The 15,918-nt window shown below is 39.9% G+C and overlaps 1 protein-coding gene across 1 annotated transcript in view; it reads left to right on the plus strand.

Moving 5' to 3' along the window:
• Window positions 1–15,918, plus strand: part of THEM4 (thioesterase superfamily member 4) — a 41,595-nt gene that overhangs the window by 16,691 nt on the left and 8,986 nt on the right. Inside the window, 2 exon segments of the mRNA XM_082834051.1 lie at window positions 12,638–12,794; window positions 13,384–13,494. Coding sequence (XP_082690177.1) covers window positions 12,638–12,794; window positions 13,384–13,494 — 268 coding nt within the window.

Below are 15,918 nucleotides of genomic sequence, written 5' to 3' on the forward strand. Positions count from 1 at the left end.
AAGACTGCTTTGGCCATTTGGGGTCTTTTGTGTCTCCATACAAAATTTAAGATTTTTTGTTCTAGTTCTGTAAAAAATGCCATTGGTAGTTTGATAGGGATTGCATTGAATCTGCAGATTGCTTTGGGTAGTATAGTCATTTTCACAATATTGATTCTTCCAATCAAAGAACATGGTATATCTCTCCATCTGTTTGCATCATCTTTAATTTCTTTCATCAGTGTCTTTTCTGCATACAGGTCTTTTGTCTCCCTTGGTAGGTTTATTCCTAGGTATTTTATTCTTTTTGTTGCAGTGGTAAATGGGAGTGTTTCCTTAATTTCTCTTTCAGATTTTTCATCATTAGTGTATAGGAATGCAAGACATTTCTGTGCATTAATTTTTTATTCTGCAACTTTACCAAATTCATTGATTAGCTCTAGTAGTTTTCTGGTGGCATCTTTAGGATTCTCTATGTATAGTATCATGTCATCTGCAAACAGTGACAGTTTTATTCTTCTTTTCCAGTTTGTATTCCTTTTATTTCTTTTTCTTCTCTGATTGCCGTGACTAGGACTTCCAAAACTATGTTGAATAATAGTGGTGAGAGTGGACATCCTTGTCTTGTTTCTGATCTTAGAGGAAATGCTTTCAGTTTTTCACCATTGAGAATGATGTTTGCTGTGGGTTTGTCATATATGGCCTTTATTATGTTGAGGTAGGTTCCCTCTATGCCCACTTTCTGGAGAGTTTTTTCATAAATGGGTGTTGAATTTTGTCAAAAGCTTTTTCTGCCTCTATTGAGATGATCATATGGTTTTTATTCTTCAGTTTGTTAATATGGTGTATCACATTTATTGATTTGCATATATTGAAGAATCCTTGCATCCCTGGGATAAATCCCACTTGATCATGGTGTATGATCCTTTTAATGTGTTGTTGGATTCTGTTTGCTACTATTTTGTTGAGGATTTTTCCATCTATATTCATCAGTGATATTGGTCTGTAATTTTCTTTCTTTGTAGTATCTTTGTCTGGTTCTGGTATCAGGGTGATGGTGGCCTCATAGAATGAGTTTAGGAGTGTTCCTTCCTCTGCAGTTTTTTGGAAGAGTTTGAGAAGGATTGTTAGCTCTTCTCTAAATGTTTGATAGAATTCACCTGTGAAGCCATCTGGTCCTGGACTTTTGTTTGTTGGAAGATTTTTAATCACAGTTTCATTACTTGTGATTGGTCTGTTCATATTTTCTATTTCTTCCTGGTTCAGTCTTGGAAGGTTATACCTTTCTAAGAATTTGTCCATTTCTTCCACGTTGTCCACTTTATTGGCATAGAGTTGCTTGTAGTAGTCTCTTAGGATGCTTTGTATTTCTGCAGTGTCTGTTGTAACTTCTCCTTTTTCATTTCTAATTTTATTGATTTGAGTCCCCTCCCTCTTTTTCTTGATGAGTCTGGCTAATGGTTTATCAATTTTGTTTGTCTTCTCAAAGAACCAGCTTTTAGTTTTATTGATCTTTGCTACTGTTTTCTTTGTTTCTATTTCATTTATTTCTGCTCTGATCTTTATGATTTCTTTCCTTCTACTAACTTTGGGTATTGTTTGTTCTTCTTTCTATAGTTCTTTTTGGTGTAAGATTAGATTGTTTATTTGAGATGTTTGTTGTTTCTTGTGGTAGGATTGTATTGTTATAAACTTCCCTCTTAGAACTGCTTTTGCTGCATCCCATAGGTTTTGGATCATCGTGTTTTCATTGTCACTTGTCTCTAGGTATCTTTGATTTCCTCTTTGATTTCTTCAGTGATCTCTTGGTTATTTAGTAACGTATTGTTTAGCCTCCATGTTTTTTATGTTTTCTTCCCTGTAATTGATTTCTAATCTCATAGCGTTGTGGTCAGAAAAGATGCTTGATATGATTTCAGTTTTCTTAAATTTACTGAGGCTTGATTTGTGACCCAAGATGTGATCTATCCTGGAGAATGTTCCGTGCGCACTTGAGAAGAAAGTGTAATCTGTTTTTGGATGGAAGTCCTATAAATATCAATTAAATCTATGTGGTCTATTGTGTCTTTTAGAGCTTGTGTTTCCTTATTAATTTTCTGTCTGGAAGATCTGTCCATTGATGTAAGTGAGGTGTTAAAGTCCCCCACTATTATTGTGTTACTGTCGATTTCCTCTTTTATAGCTGTTAGCAGTTGCCTTATGTATTGAGGTGCCCCTATGTTGGGTGCATATATAATTGTTATATCTTCTTCTTGGTTTGATCCCTTGATCATGATGTAGTGCCCTTCCTTGTCTCTTGTAACATTCTTTATTTTAAAGTCTATTTTATCTGATATGAGTATTGCTACTCCAGCTTTCTTTTGATTTCCATTTACATGGAATATCTTTTTCCATCCCCTCACTTTCAGTCTGTATGTGTCCCAAGGTCTGAAGTGGGTCTCTTATAGACAGCATGTATATGGGTCTTGTTTTTGTATCCATTCAGCGAGCCTGTGTCTTTTGGTTGGAGCATTTAATCCATTCACATTTAAGGTAATTATCGATATGTATGTTCCTGTTACCATTTTCTTAATTGTTTTGGGTTTGTTTTTGTGGGTCCTTTTCTTGTCTTATGTTTCCCACTTAAGAGAAGTTCCTTTAGCATTTGTTGTAGAGCTGGTTTGGTGGTGCTGAATTCTTTTAGCTTTTGTTTTGTCTGTAAAGCTTTTGATTTCTCCATCGAATCTGAATGAGATCCTTGCCGGGTAGAGTAATCTTGGTTGTCATTTCTTCCCTTTCATCACTTTAAATATGTCATGCCACTCCCTTCTGGCTTGTAGAGTTTCTGCTGAGAAATCAGCTGTTAATATTATGGGAGTTCCCTTGTATGTTATTTGTCGTTTTTCCCTTGCTGCTTTCAATAATTTTTCTTTGTTTTTAATTTTTGCCAATTTGATTACTATGTGTCTCGGCATGTTTCTCCTTTTATTCTGTATGGGACTCTCTGCACTTCCTGGACTTGGGTGGCTATTTCCTTTCCCATGTTAGGGAAGTTTTTGACTATAATCTGTTCAAATATTTTCTTGGGTCCTTTCTCTCTCTGTTCTCCTTCTGTGACCCCTATAATGCGAATGTTGTTGCATTTAATGTTGTCCCAGAGGTCTCTTAGGCTGTCTTCATTTCTTTTCATTCTTTTTTCTTTATTCTGTTCTGCAGCAGTGAATTCCACCATTCTGTCTTCCAGGTCACTTATCCGTTCTTCTGCCTCAGTTATTCTGCTATTGATTCCTTCTAGTGTAGTTTTCATTTCAGTTATTGTATTGTTTATCTCTGTTTGTTTTTTCTTTAATTCTTCTAGGTCTTTGTCAAACATTTCTTGCATCTTCTTGACCTTTGCCTCCATTCTTTTTCTGAGGTCCTGGATCATCTTCACTATCATTATTCTGAATTCTTTTTCTGGAAGGTCGCCTATCTCTGCTTCATTTAGTTGTTTTTCTGGGGTTTTATCTTGTTCCTTCATGTGGTTCATAGCCCTCTGCCTTTCCATCTTGTCTATCTTTCTGTGAATGTCAGTGCTTACTTTTTCTTAAGCCAGTTAAGTAGAGGTCATTTACAAATTAACCTCAGCAGCATTATCCAAAGGGACACACATACTGAGACATACGTATATCTAGAGAGACACAACGAGAGATCTATATAGCTTCATTTTCTAAACTTAGTCATGAATCAGATATCAAAATGTAAAACTCACTAGTTTATAACTAACAGTTGGAATAAGAAAGAATTTTAAAGGCTTTGTTCCCTGTATTTTCCTCAGACTCAGGACTTAGAGCTGGTCTATATAAGATAATTGTTCCTGAGAGCCCTAGTTTCAAGGCACAGGGAGAGAAAATCAAGTTCTCCTAGTAGGACTTGTTCCTCATGGTCAGAATTCTGAAGAGATATGTTTCTGTTTTTTGAGGTTCTTTTTTTCCTTCAAGCTAGCTTTCTCTACTAGTTGGGAATGAAATGGGGGTTGGTTAACCTTCGACTGACATTGTGTACTTAAGTGGCACAATTGAAGGTTCCTAATTTTCATAGATACCCCCTTTTCTTTCTTTTTAATGTTTTAAAAAGTTGGTCTGATATAGTTTCAAGTAATTAATTGTTGGTTTCCTGAAAAGAAGTTACTCTATCATTTCCTCTTTTAGAAGCTTCTAGATACCAATCAAAGTAACCATTCCATTCAGTCTGTTTGATCTCATGGCTGGCTTTTTTCTAACTGTGTGTACAAAAATATTAACTTTAAAATATCAAAAGAACCCCAATTTGGTTATTTTAGGTTGAGATCTCCTTTGGTATATTTCCCCAATTAAGTAGGTACTTGCAAATATGAGTTTTGTACATACGTAAACCTGCCTGGAGTGTTAGTCAGAGGCTGGCTTTCTGATGCCCCTTGTTTCTGTGTTTGAGAGGCTCTATCTCCCATTTTAAGTTGAATTTGTCAGGGATAAAATTTACTAGTGAAATTGTGTGGTGGGCCAGTGTGCTGCTTGTGAGCTTAGCTCCTCTAGGCATCACCCCGGAGTTGTTTCAGCCCTCTTAACATGTCTCAGTTTCTCCCTTCAGTGGTCTAATGCCACCGCGGGTGCTCAGATCACTGAATGGCCAATTCTTATGCATGCCCCTGGATGAGGGGGCATGAGGGGGCACTCAATTAATGAGTAGGTTTCCCTATGGGATCACTGCATGGCATGAGGACCCTGCCTCCACCACTCCCGTAAATTTCTCAGGCGACTGAGAAAGCCAGAACAGGCAGGGAGGATTCTTGTGCCCTTTCTTCGGAGCAAAGCTCTCATGTAATATCTTCACTTTTATCTTGACAAATTCTATTAAGGCAGCTGAACTGAGGAAAAGCATCAGATCCGGCCTCTTACCTAACTACTCAGTGCAGACCACTCAGTCTCCTACAACTGAGCAAACCCTGGTATCTTTCAACCAGCTCCCCCTCCACAGTATCTTTCACCTGGGTGAGTATTCCCTGGTATCTTTCAACCGAGCCTCCCCCAGTATCTTTCAACTGGGTGGATATTTCCCTGGTATCTTTTAACCAGGGCCCCCACCCCATATCTTTCAACTGGGAGGAGGCAGGTACTTGCTACTCTACCAAATAAAACTCAGGCTCATCAACCAACACGGGAGATCTGAGAACCAGGAGAGACTTACCCAAATTCATCTGGACTCTCCAAGGAGGCAGATGGGTGCAAGGGGCCTCTGCTGGTACCAAGGCTCCGGTTCCTCGTACAGTTTAGGCAAAGGAGAGAAGTCCACTCTGGGTCCCTTCGTGGTTGCCATAAAACTGTCAACTTGAAAAAAAAATGCACAACGTGAGAGTTGCGAGTTAAGTTTTATTTTGGGCAAAATGAGGACTGCAACCCAGGAGACAGCATTTCAGATAGCTCTGAAAAACTGCTCCAAAGAGATAGGGGAGGAAGATCAGTATATATGTGATTTTGGTGGAGGGGGAATGCATGCAATCGAGCAAGTCTCTAGTGAAGGTTACTGCTAGTCACAAGGAGCAGACATCACCGTGAAGGATTTTAGTGCTTTTCTAGATATGAGGAGATACAAGAATTGGGCTCATAAAATTGGCTCCTGAAAATATCTAACTATCTGAAGACCTTTTCTGCCAGTTTTTCCCAGAGCACAGGATGCCTTATTTCTGCTCTCCACGCTTAACTCCTTTCAGGGGGTGTCGAAAATCAGCAGCTGCAGCAGCACATGATTTAATCCTTGCAGAGGTAGATGGCAAGTGCCAATGGAAAATACCAATTCATAGCTGACATTTCATAGGGCAGAGATTTTTGTATGTTTTATTCCCCACTATATCTCCAGTGCTTAGAACAGTACCTGATACATAGTAAGTGCCTTATACATATTTGTAGGATGAAGAAAGATAAGAAGGAAGGGAAGAAACACACACCAGGGAACCTGCTTAAGATGCTCTACTTGGTTTTTTCTTTACCTAAAATCTCTTCCCTCCTGTAGTGAACACTCTAGTGATGAGAGACAAACCACTAAAAAACAAAAACAAAGTATGTCAGATGGTGATACATGTTGTGAAAAAACTAAATGCACTTTAATAACAACAAAAAAAAGGAGATCCCTCATATAGGAATTGGGAGGAACAGTGGACTGCCTTCTTTTCTGCCCGTTGCTTTCTTTAAAAAAGAAAAAAGAGGGCTTCCCTGATGGCGCAGTGGTTGAGAGTCCGCCTGCCGATGCAGGGGACATGGGTTCGTGCCCCGGTCTGGGAAGATCTCACATGCCGCGGAACGGCTGGGCCCGTGAGTCATGGCCACTGAGCCTGCATGTCCGGAGCCTGTGCTCCCCAACAGGAAAGGCCACAACAGTGCCCGCGTACCACAAAAAAAAAAAAAAGAAAAACCAGAAGTTTATTAGCACATATACCTCATGTATACCTGGGAGATGCCCAGGGAAAAGTGAGTAACTCCCCGAGGTAGCCTAAGCCACCAGTTTATTTTTTGTTATTAATTAATTAGTTAATTAATTTACTTTTGGCTGCGTTGTATCTTTGTTGCTCACGCAGCCTTTCTCTAGTTGCAGTGAGCAGGGGCTACACTTCGTTGCAGTGCATGGGCTTCTCATTGCGGTGGCTTCTCTTGTTGTGGAGCACAGGCTCTAGTCACACGGGCTTCAGTAGTTGTGGCATTCAGGCTCTGTAGTTGTGGCTTGCAGTCTTAGTTGCTCCGTGGCATGTGGGATCTTCCCAGACCAGGGCTCAAACCTGTGTCCCCTGCATTGGCAGGTGGATTCTTAACCACTGTGCCACCAGGAAGTCCTAAACCACCAGTTTAAATACCATCTTCAGCTAAAGACAAAAGGAGGGTGTTGGGGATAGGGGGTGTTGTGAGGAGATTACCAAGAAAAGACGTAAGTTGCTGCTTTCTCCATTGAAAAGATTCTCTTGTGATTTAGAGTTGTTCTTCTCTTCCCGGTACTGAGAGGGAGACACCCATACAAATGGAGATTTCCTTTATAAATGTAAATTTTCCTTACAAAAGGTTAACCTCAGTTGTTTTGGAATAGAAAACTGTTTGGGAGCTACAACTATAGTCTTAACCTTTCTCTGTCTTCTCTTGCTTTCTATTTTAAACCTTACAGCCAGTCATCTGGACTTAATTTGAACCCCTCCAATCATGGAGTACTTGGGACTGGGGTGCTTTTTTCATTTTGGACAGCTCTAACTATATTGAGCTATAATCTCTCTTGTACTTTCATCCATTCAGTTAGTTCTACCATCTAGGAACACACAGAATAAGTATAATCCTTTCATTTGGCATCATTTTATATAGATTAGAATATATCAATATATATTGGAATTTAGGAATCACATCTATGTATCTCACTCCTGTGTACCTGCCAATTCTCATTGCCAGGCCAATCTTCTCTGTTGTTTTCTGGCTTTTTTCCCAGAGGGTATTTCAGTCTCCTTCACATTCCTAGTTGCTTTTCCCAGGACATGTTCCAGTTTCTCAGATCCTTAGTATATGCTTCCCAGAACTAAGATTGAAACTCAAATTATGGTCTTTCCATGCAGAGTAAGACATTAGCACTAAGTAGGTAGCCACGTCACACTGTTGACTGACAGTCAACTAACACCCTGTGTCTTTCATTTGAATTGTCTCCCCTCTTCTGCACCTATGTGGCTGACTTACTGAGCCTAACTGAAGAACTTTATATATATACCTAATATATATACATTCTTCATTTTTAGAGTCAGCCTGTAAAGACCTTTTTGCTTTCTTATTCACAACGTCCCTTATATATTCATTCAACAACTATCTGTTGAGTATCTGTGCTGTGCAAAGTGGTGTATTCCTGAAACAAGCCTGAGTACATAGGTAGGGTTCCTGACTGCATGAAGCTTATACAGATATTTCTTATTTTACTAATTGTCTTTTAATCATCTGAACATACCTTTAGTAGGTGTTTGGGGATTGTGATGTTTGGAGGGTTTTTTCTTTGTTTTTTTTCTTTTGGCCACGCCACGCAGCTTGCACGATCTTAGTTCTGTGACCAGGGATGGAATGCGTGCCCCTGCATTGGGAGCACAGAGCCCTAACCACTGGACCGCCAGGGAACTCCCATGATGTTTTTTTGTTTGTTTTGTTTTGTTTTGTTTTGTTAATTTTATTTACTTATTTATTTATTTTTGGCTGTGTTGGGTCTTTGTTGCTGCATGCGGGCTTTCTCTAGTTGCGGCGAGCAGGGGCTACTCTTCTTTTCAGTGCACGGGCTTCTCATTGCAGTGGCTTCTCTCATTGTGGAGCATGGGCTCTAGGAGCACAGGTTTCAGTAGTTGCGGCACGTGGGCTCAGTAGTTGTGGCTCACGGATTCTAGAGCACAGGCTCAGTAGTTGTGGCACACGAGTTTAGTTGCTCCGCAACATGTGGGATCTTCCCAGACCAGGGATCGAAGCTGTGTTCCCTGCATTGGCAGGCGGATTCTCAACCACTGTGCCACCGGGGAAGCCCAATGTTTTTTTTTTTTTAATGACCTCAAGTAGGCCCTAACATTGCCTGACAATCATAGTTCATTTTTCCCTCGTCTACTCACTCTCCTGCTCTCCTAGATGACTATTGCCTACCTTCTTTTTCTCAAGCCTCACTCTCAGCTGACCTTGCCTCCTGTTTCACGGAAAACAAAAGCAATCAGAAGAGAATTTCCAAGCAACTCCTACCTCGTTTACCCTCTTCCCTGCGTCTCTGCCTGATGTTCTGCTTTTTCTTGTTATGAATGAACTGACCATACTCTTATGAGAGGCCAAGCCTTCTATTGGTGCACTGTATTCTGTCCCTTTGGCCTACTTAAGGATATCCCTCTCTGCTAGATCTTTCTCATCAGTGTACAGACATGCCACAACTGGGTTTCTCTCTCCCTGGTCTCTCTTAAACCTCTCCAAGCAGACTCTCACTCCCACCACTCCATCAAAACTACTGTCACCAGTGACCTTCATGTTCCTAACCAATGACCTTGCTCAGCTTTTGGCACAGCTGATAACTCCTTTCTCCTTGAACTTGGCTTCCAGGACACCACAGTCTTCTACTTCACTGGTCCTTCCTTTTTAGTTTCTTTTGCCAGTTCCTCCTTGTCCTCAAACAATGTTAGGGTGCCCCATGTCTCAATCCTTAGTACTCCTTGCTTCACTAAACTCTGTTGGTAATCTCATGCAGTCACACGCCTTTAGAGGCCATCCAAAAGCTGACAACTTAACTAATTTCATGGTTGAAATATAGTGAGTGGGTTCAAATTCTGGTTCTACAACTTAAAGCTGTGTGACCTTGAGCAAGTTACTTTACCTTTTTTTGCCTCAGTTTCCTCATGGTATTTGCTGAATACTTCAATATTTGCTGACGAAATGAATGAAACAGGGGCTTCCTTGGTGACGCAGTGGTTGGGAATCCGCCTGCTGGTGCAGGGGATGGGTTCAGTCCCTGGTCCAGGAAGATCCCACATGCCACAGAGCAACTAGGCCCTTGCGCCACAACTACTGAAGCTCACATGCTCTAGGACCCTCAAACCACAACTACTGAGCCTAAGCACCACAACTACTGAGCCCATGTGCTGCAGCTACTGAAGCCCATGCACCTAGAGCCCATGCCCTGCAGCAAGAGCAGCCACCGAAATGAGAAATCCACACACCTCAACAAAGAGTAGCCCCTGCTCACCGCAACTAGAGAAAGCCCGTGCAGCAATGAAGACCCAACACAGCCAAAGAAATGAATGAAACAAAAATAAAACTACCTTAACCAAGAAAAATGGTAGAGTTCATAAGTTTCTTTATAGAACCACCAATATAGAGAGAAATAAGAATTAACTCTGTTTTACAAATGAAGGGGGAAATTAGTAATTTGTGTTACTAATTCCATTCTAACTATTTATCATATCACAAAATTAATTGAATGTCCTTAACCCAGTGCAATCTGGCTTCTACTCTAATAGCTCTACTGAAATTTCTTCACTTAAGCCACTAGCGACCTAATTGCCATATTTTGTGAGCATTTTTCAGCCCTTACTGTGCTGGACCTAACTGTTAATCTCATTCTCCTTGAAATGTTTTGTCTCTTGGCTTTCACAAATCTCTGACCAATTTTCCCTTTCTCCTTCTACCCATTCCTTAAATGTCAGTAGTTTCCAGGGTTCAGTTCCCACATGTTTCTGCTCATCCCTTCATCCAACCTAACTATCGTCTCTTGTCGGAAACTTGACCCTCTCAGAAGAGGGAGGAGTTTGAGGTCCTCCTTGCTACCCATACTTGCTTTCAAATTATTATTTCCCCTCCTTCTTAGAAAACCCCCATTCCTTTTGAGGTTTATACCATCTCACTTTTTCCGACTTTATCACCCTCAACTTCCCCTTCTTGTAGCTATCATCTACCAGCCTTTCCCTATATGTTGAGTATTTCGGCACCTGGTTAACTGTTTTCCTCTCTACCCAACTCTATTCACCATTCTCGGCAACCCACCATCCACACCATGGCTCCTCAGTTTATTTACCTTCTCATCACCTATGACCTTTCTTTTACACAGCCCCAGCAATGCACTCCTGAGGACATCTTGAGCCTTATCATCTTCAGAAAGTGCACAACCTCGAAATCCACACATTTAGACATCCTTTTTCTGACCACAACCTTTTTCCTTCCAGCTTACTTGTTCAAAGGCCCCACAGAAAAAATTCTTTGGCCTCATTAATACCTTCAGTTCATTGAGTCCTCTACTTTCTCATTGTCCCCATAGCCTTCTTTTATCTGAACTTCTGTAGCGTACTTATCTAGGAAAACCCCAGCCCTGGATGAATCTAAACATCTGCCATCTCTTATTTGCACAGGCCCTCACGTAGCTGAACATAACTGGAGAAAATCACCCCACAAGCAGAAAAGTTGGGTGATTGTGATTTTATAGTGTTTCAGTGATCTTCTCACTCATCTTTCTTATCCCTCTCCTTTCGTCCAGCTAGCAGAGTGATTCAAAATTCAGATCTGATCATGTTACTCCTCTGCTACCTTCAGTGTTATCCCATGTCTTAAAAGATCAGTTCCTCTCAGATTTTAACATGGATATGAAGCACCTGGTAATCTTGTTAAAATGTAGGTTCAGCTTCAGTAGGTCAGGGATAGAGCCCAATATTCTGCATTTCTAACAGACTTCCCCATCATCTTTATTTTTCCCATTTTTATGAGGTAACCTCAAGGTTTAGTAATCTAAACCAGAAATTTTGAACTCCTAGCTAAAAAATTAGAAGGGTTTGATGCCTATCTTATCCTGAAGTCCCAGAGTGTTAGAGTTGGAACAGATCTTATAGGTCATTTAGGTTTATCTCCTCACTGTATGGATAAAGTATGGAGAAGGGAGCAAATTCTAGGCCAAAGCTAAGTCATGAAAAATTTCCCAACTTCCAAAACAAGGTTCTTTTCTACTGTACCACAAGACTGTACCACAAGACTGATTTTCTACTGTACCACAAGACTGTACCACAAGACTGTACCACAAGACTGTACCACAAGACTGTACCTGTACAGTACCACAAGACTGATTCTACTGTACCACAAGACTGATTCTCAATTTTAAGTTTCTTTGTCTGGCCCTCCAAATCATTCAGTTTCTCAACCACTGCTAGAGCGCATATAGTGTGTGCCTATCTGCCAGTTGTGGAGCACACAAAGTCCAAGAGACAGGGTGCCTGCCCCCAGATGCTCAAGGCCTAAATAATATCCTCCCTTGTCCTCCCCACTTCTCCCAGATCTTCTCATCTCATATCCTTTTCCAAGTTTGTAAATGTAAATTTGGTATCAATAAAAGAATCACCGTTATACATGGCAAATCATGATGAGCTGTGAAAGAAAGCTAAGAGTTTGGGGAATTAAATCTTAAAATGGGTATTAAAGGACAAACATGCCCTTCCCTCAGCAGTAGCTTTCAGTCTTTATTTTGAAGTTACCTACATTTTGACTCACAACCCAGAACACACAACTTGTGCACAGTTGTATAATTGAAAAAAACATATCTAAATGAGCACACTAGTACTTATCCAGGATATATGTGAAGCATTCATTTTCTTTTTAAAGTCTGCCTACAACCCACTAATTTGATTTCATGAGCCCTAATGGTTCTAACCCTGAGTTGGAGACTCAGGAGTCATAATCACATTGAATACTGGGCTGACCTGCCTCTGTTTCTGATTCAGTATGATAACTATCTTCTGCTCAGGCTAAACTCACGTCTGCAAGGAAAACCTCTCTACTGTTACATTACTCATTTTCTTTAAATCTCATTTAAATCACACTTATTCTAAGAAGGATTTCTGTCTATACCTTACTATTTTATTCTATATACCCTTTGTATTTATGTACTATATTTCATGATTGCCATGTGTTAGTACTTTGTTTTGATTTCATTTATTTTTACTATGTTCCCAGTTAGACTAATTCCACTGGAGCAAAGATCCTGTATTCTGTTTCTTTGGGACCCTCCCAGCCCCTTCAGTTTTGCACCTGGTTGGCATTTTAATCAATCATCCATTGACCTGTGATTCTTGCAGGGTACAGATATTTGTCTCTGTCATGGTATTTTTCTCATACCTGTTTCTCATGTGCCCATCCACTTCATTTGCTTACAGACTCAAAGCTTGTGGAAGAACAACTGTCACAGGCCCAGCTCTTCACCAGAGGCTATGAGGATGGCCTGGGCTTTGAATATGTGATATTCTATAATGATGAAGAGAAAAGGACAGTTTGCTTGTTTCAAGGAGGTCCTTATCTGCAAGGGGTACCTGGGTAAGAATGATGGCCTAGAAATGTGGATCTAAGAGGTTGTTATCTTATTGTATCGCCCTGTATCCATGTACTACAATGAAGACATTAAAATGGTAATGTAGATTTATGTTTATTGATATGGATAGATGTTTACTGTAAATTATTAAATGACAGAAGTATAGGACATAGGGCAAAAGAGTATAATTTTAGAGAGTATCATTAACATGTTAATATTGGTTTGTCACTAGATAGCCTTATAATTTTTAATTTCTTTTTCTTCTGTTTATCTTCATTTCCTAAATTTTTAAACAATGATGTGTATAGTTAGTTTAATAAAAACATAATATAAATTTTCTAAATTGGATTTTAGCTTTTTGCTTGCTTGTGACCTGGTTATCATTAGGTTCTGGCTTTGTTACAAATACTACAGTGTTATGCTATGAACAAAATGAAGGTGAGAACATGGATATAATTTGACATTCAGTACATTGAACATGAATTAAGTGGAACTTTCAGAAGTAGATTATATGGGAGGCTTGGATAATTTTTCTCTCTTAAGGGGCTGTTTTCAGAACCTGTGAACACATTTCTCTTTTCCTCTTGTAACTAGATTCCTTCATGGAGGTGCCATTGCAACAATGATTGATGCTACTGTTGGTATGTGTGCAGCTATACCTGGGGGAATTGTCATGACTGCCAATCTCAACATCAATTTTAAAAGGTAAAGTCATGGGTATTCTTTGCTTCTTAGATGTCGTAAGTCAGGTTCCCCAGCAGCAGACCCTGAGAAAAGGATTTCTATGCAAGAAAGGAAGTACTCCCAGAGGAAACTATCTAGGGTGTAGGAGAAGAAGGACAAGGAAGGGGAAGAAGCCACCCAAGGTTAGGCGCTCAGTCCTGCAAAGGGTAGCTTCAGCCTGATCATGTAAGGAACTCTGGAGTGAAATGTGTGCCTCAGTATTTTCCCTACCTCAGGCAAGGGAGCTGGAGTCCTCATATTCTCTCACACGTTCATCATAGGATAAGGGCTATCCTGGGGACTATAAATTCCCAGGTACTTCTTGCTCACTGGGTTTGAGCAAATCAGGCTGTAAGAAAAATATCCAAAAAACAAAGGTGAAAAAAGGATTGAAGGGGATCTGAGTGAAGCACCAACATCCACTACATAACAAAACGTAAGTTTTACATAACTTCGCACAAAGAAGTAAAAGGGCAGCAAGAAAAGTTTGGTATCCGTCAAAAACAAAGCTCAGCATGAGCTTATTTAATTCTTCAATTATGCCGCTATATCTCTAAGTCAAATAGTATGGATACTGGCATAGGCACAGAGAAAGAGAGCAATAGGGCAGAACAGAGTTTAAGAACAGAGTTCAATAGAGATCTCCAAATGAGGTTCTGTGGGTTATTATTTCACACAGTAGGAAGCATGTAGGAACATCTCCATTTTATACCCCAGAGAGTTGTATGGCTTATGTGGCAGTCATCAGGGAGCCATGCTTCATAGATTATGGGTTTACTTATTGAATACTTTAAGTAATACTTAGTCAGGCATATCCTACTCAGGGCTACTATCCTACTCTATAGAAAAGGACTCTTCCCCCTAGCAAATATCATTAGTTTATTTCAGGGGTCATCACAGCTTTTTCTATAAATGTTTTATGCTTTGCAGGCCATACAGTTTCTGGCACAACTAGTCAACTCGCCACTGTAGCACAAAAGCAGCCACAGACAATATATAAATAAATGGGTATAGCTGTGTTCCAGTAAAATTTTACTTACAAAACAGGCAGCTGGCCAGTGAAACATAGTTTGCCAACTCCTGGTCTATTTACCTGCAGGCCCAGTGAGAAAAAATTAGACAGGGTCATTTGCCTCCTTTTTTTCCCCAGGAGTGTTTCTCTTTGCTCCCCACCACACACACACACACACACACACACACACACACACACACACACACACACACACACAGTGAATAAATTGGAGGCCAGCTGCTTTAACTTCCTCCTCCCCAACTGCCAATATTAGTAACTTCAAAATAAAAATGACTTAAGATAGAAATTTATCATGTGAAAGAAATCTAGTATGGCAGCTCCCTGGTTCCCAGAGATGCAGGCTCTTTGTAGCTCATCTTTTTACAGTCCAGAGTGGCAGCAAGAGCCATCATCACATGTCCTACACAGCAGGATTGAGGAAGGTGGGGAAGAGCTGTCTTCTCTCTTTCAAAGAGACTTCCTGGAAGTACTACACAGCACACCCATTTAATCTCATTAGCATTAAGGGAGATTGGGAAAGTGGTCCCTTAACTGCTATCACTATCACCTCAAATAAATTCATTGTCAGCAACTAACACAACCACAGACGTATTAATAAATCCATGCTTATAAATAATACAACATAAATTATTTTAAATACTAAAGCATTAATTAAAAACATAATCAGATTTAACTAATTCAGTAAAGAAAATAACAAGCCTAGTATGGTAGTTTTTTCTAAGCAAAATTATCTCAGTGATTACAAAACTTATTATTTCAGCTACACTTAGCCTATTAAATGTTTTTCATTCTGGGTTTGATTAATTTCTTCAGGCTGTCAATACCTATATTTTCCTGAGGTTAGAATAACTCATTCTTATAAACTCCCCAGGCTTATGGCAATTGGGTCAGACTGTAAAGAAACCAACTCATATCAGTGAAATTTGTAGGTTCTAATCCATCAACCTGGTGATTCTTGATATGACAGGATTTTGCCTTTGAAGATGATTGGAACATGAGCCTGAATTCATGAGGCTGAGCTCCTCTTGGAGTTGAGGATTCCTTGCTGTGTCGGGGGACTTTCCAAATCTACACCTGTCCTTACAACCTAGTACTTCCCCTTATTTAGTATCTAAATCTACTTGTCTTAGTCATATTTATTCTGCCTTGGTTTACTGATTACCTACAATTAAATGCATCTCATTTAATTGGCAGAGGTAACATCTTTCAGGAGATAGGACAAATGTCTATGTAGTTTTCTTTCAGGGATATTCAACTGGGCAAGACATTCACCTTCTTTCTAGCTGGTTCTTTTCTGTAATCAGTCCTTTCTGTTAGGGGAATAATTCTTGCATTTTGTTAAGGGAATAATTCTTGCATTTTCCAGAATTGTT

Source organism: Leucopleurus acutus (genome assembly GCF_964270905.1).
Source record: "Leucopleurus acutus genome assembly, chromosome: 2".
Lineage (NCBI taxonomy): Eukaryota > Metazoa > Chordata > Mammalia > Artiodactyla > Delphinidae > Leucopleurus > Leucopleurus acutus.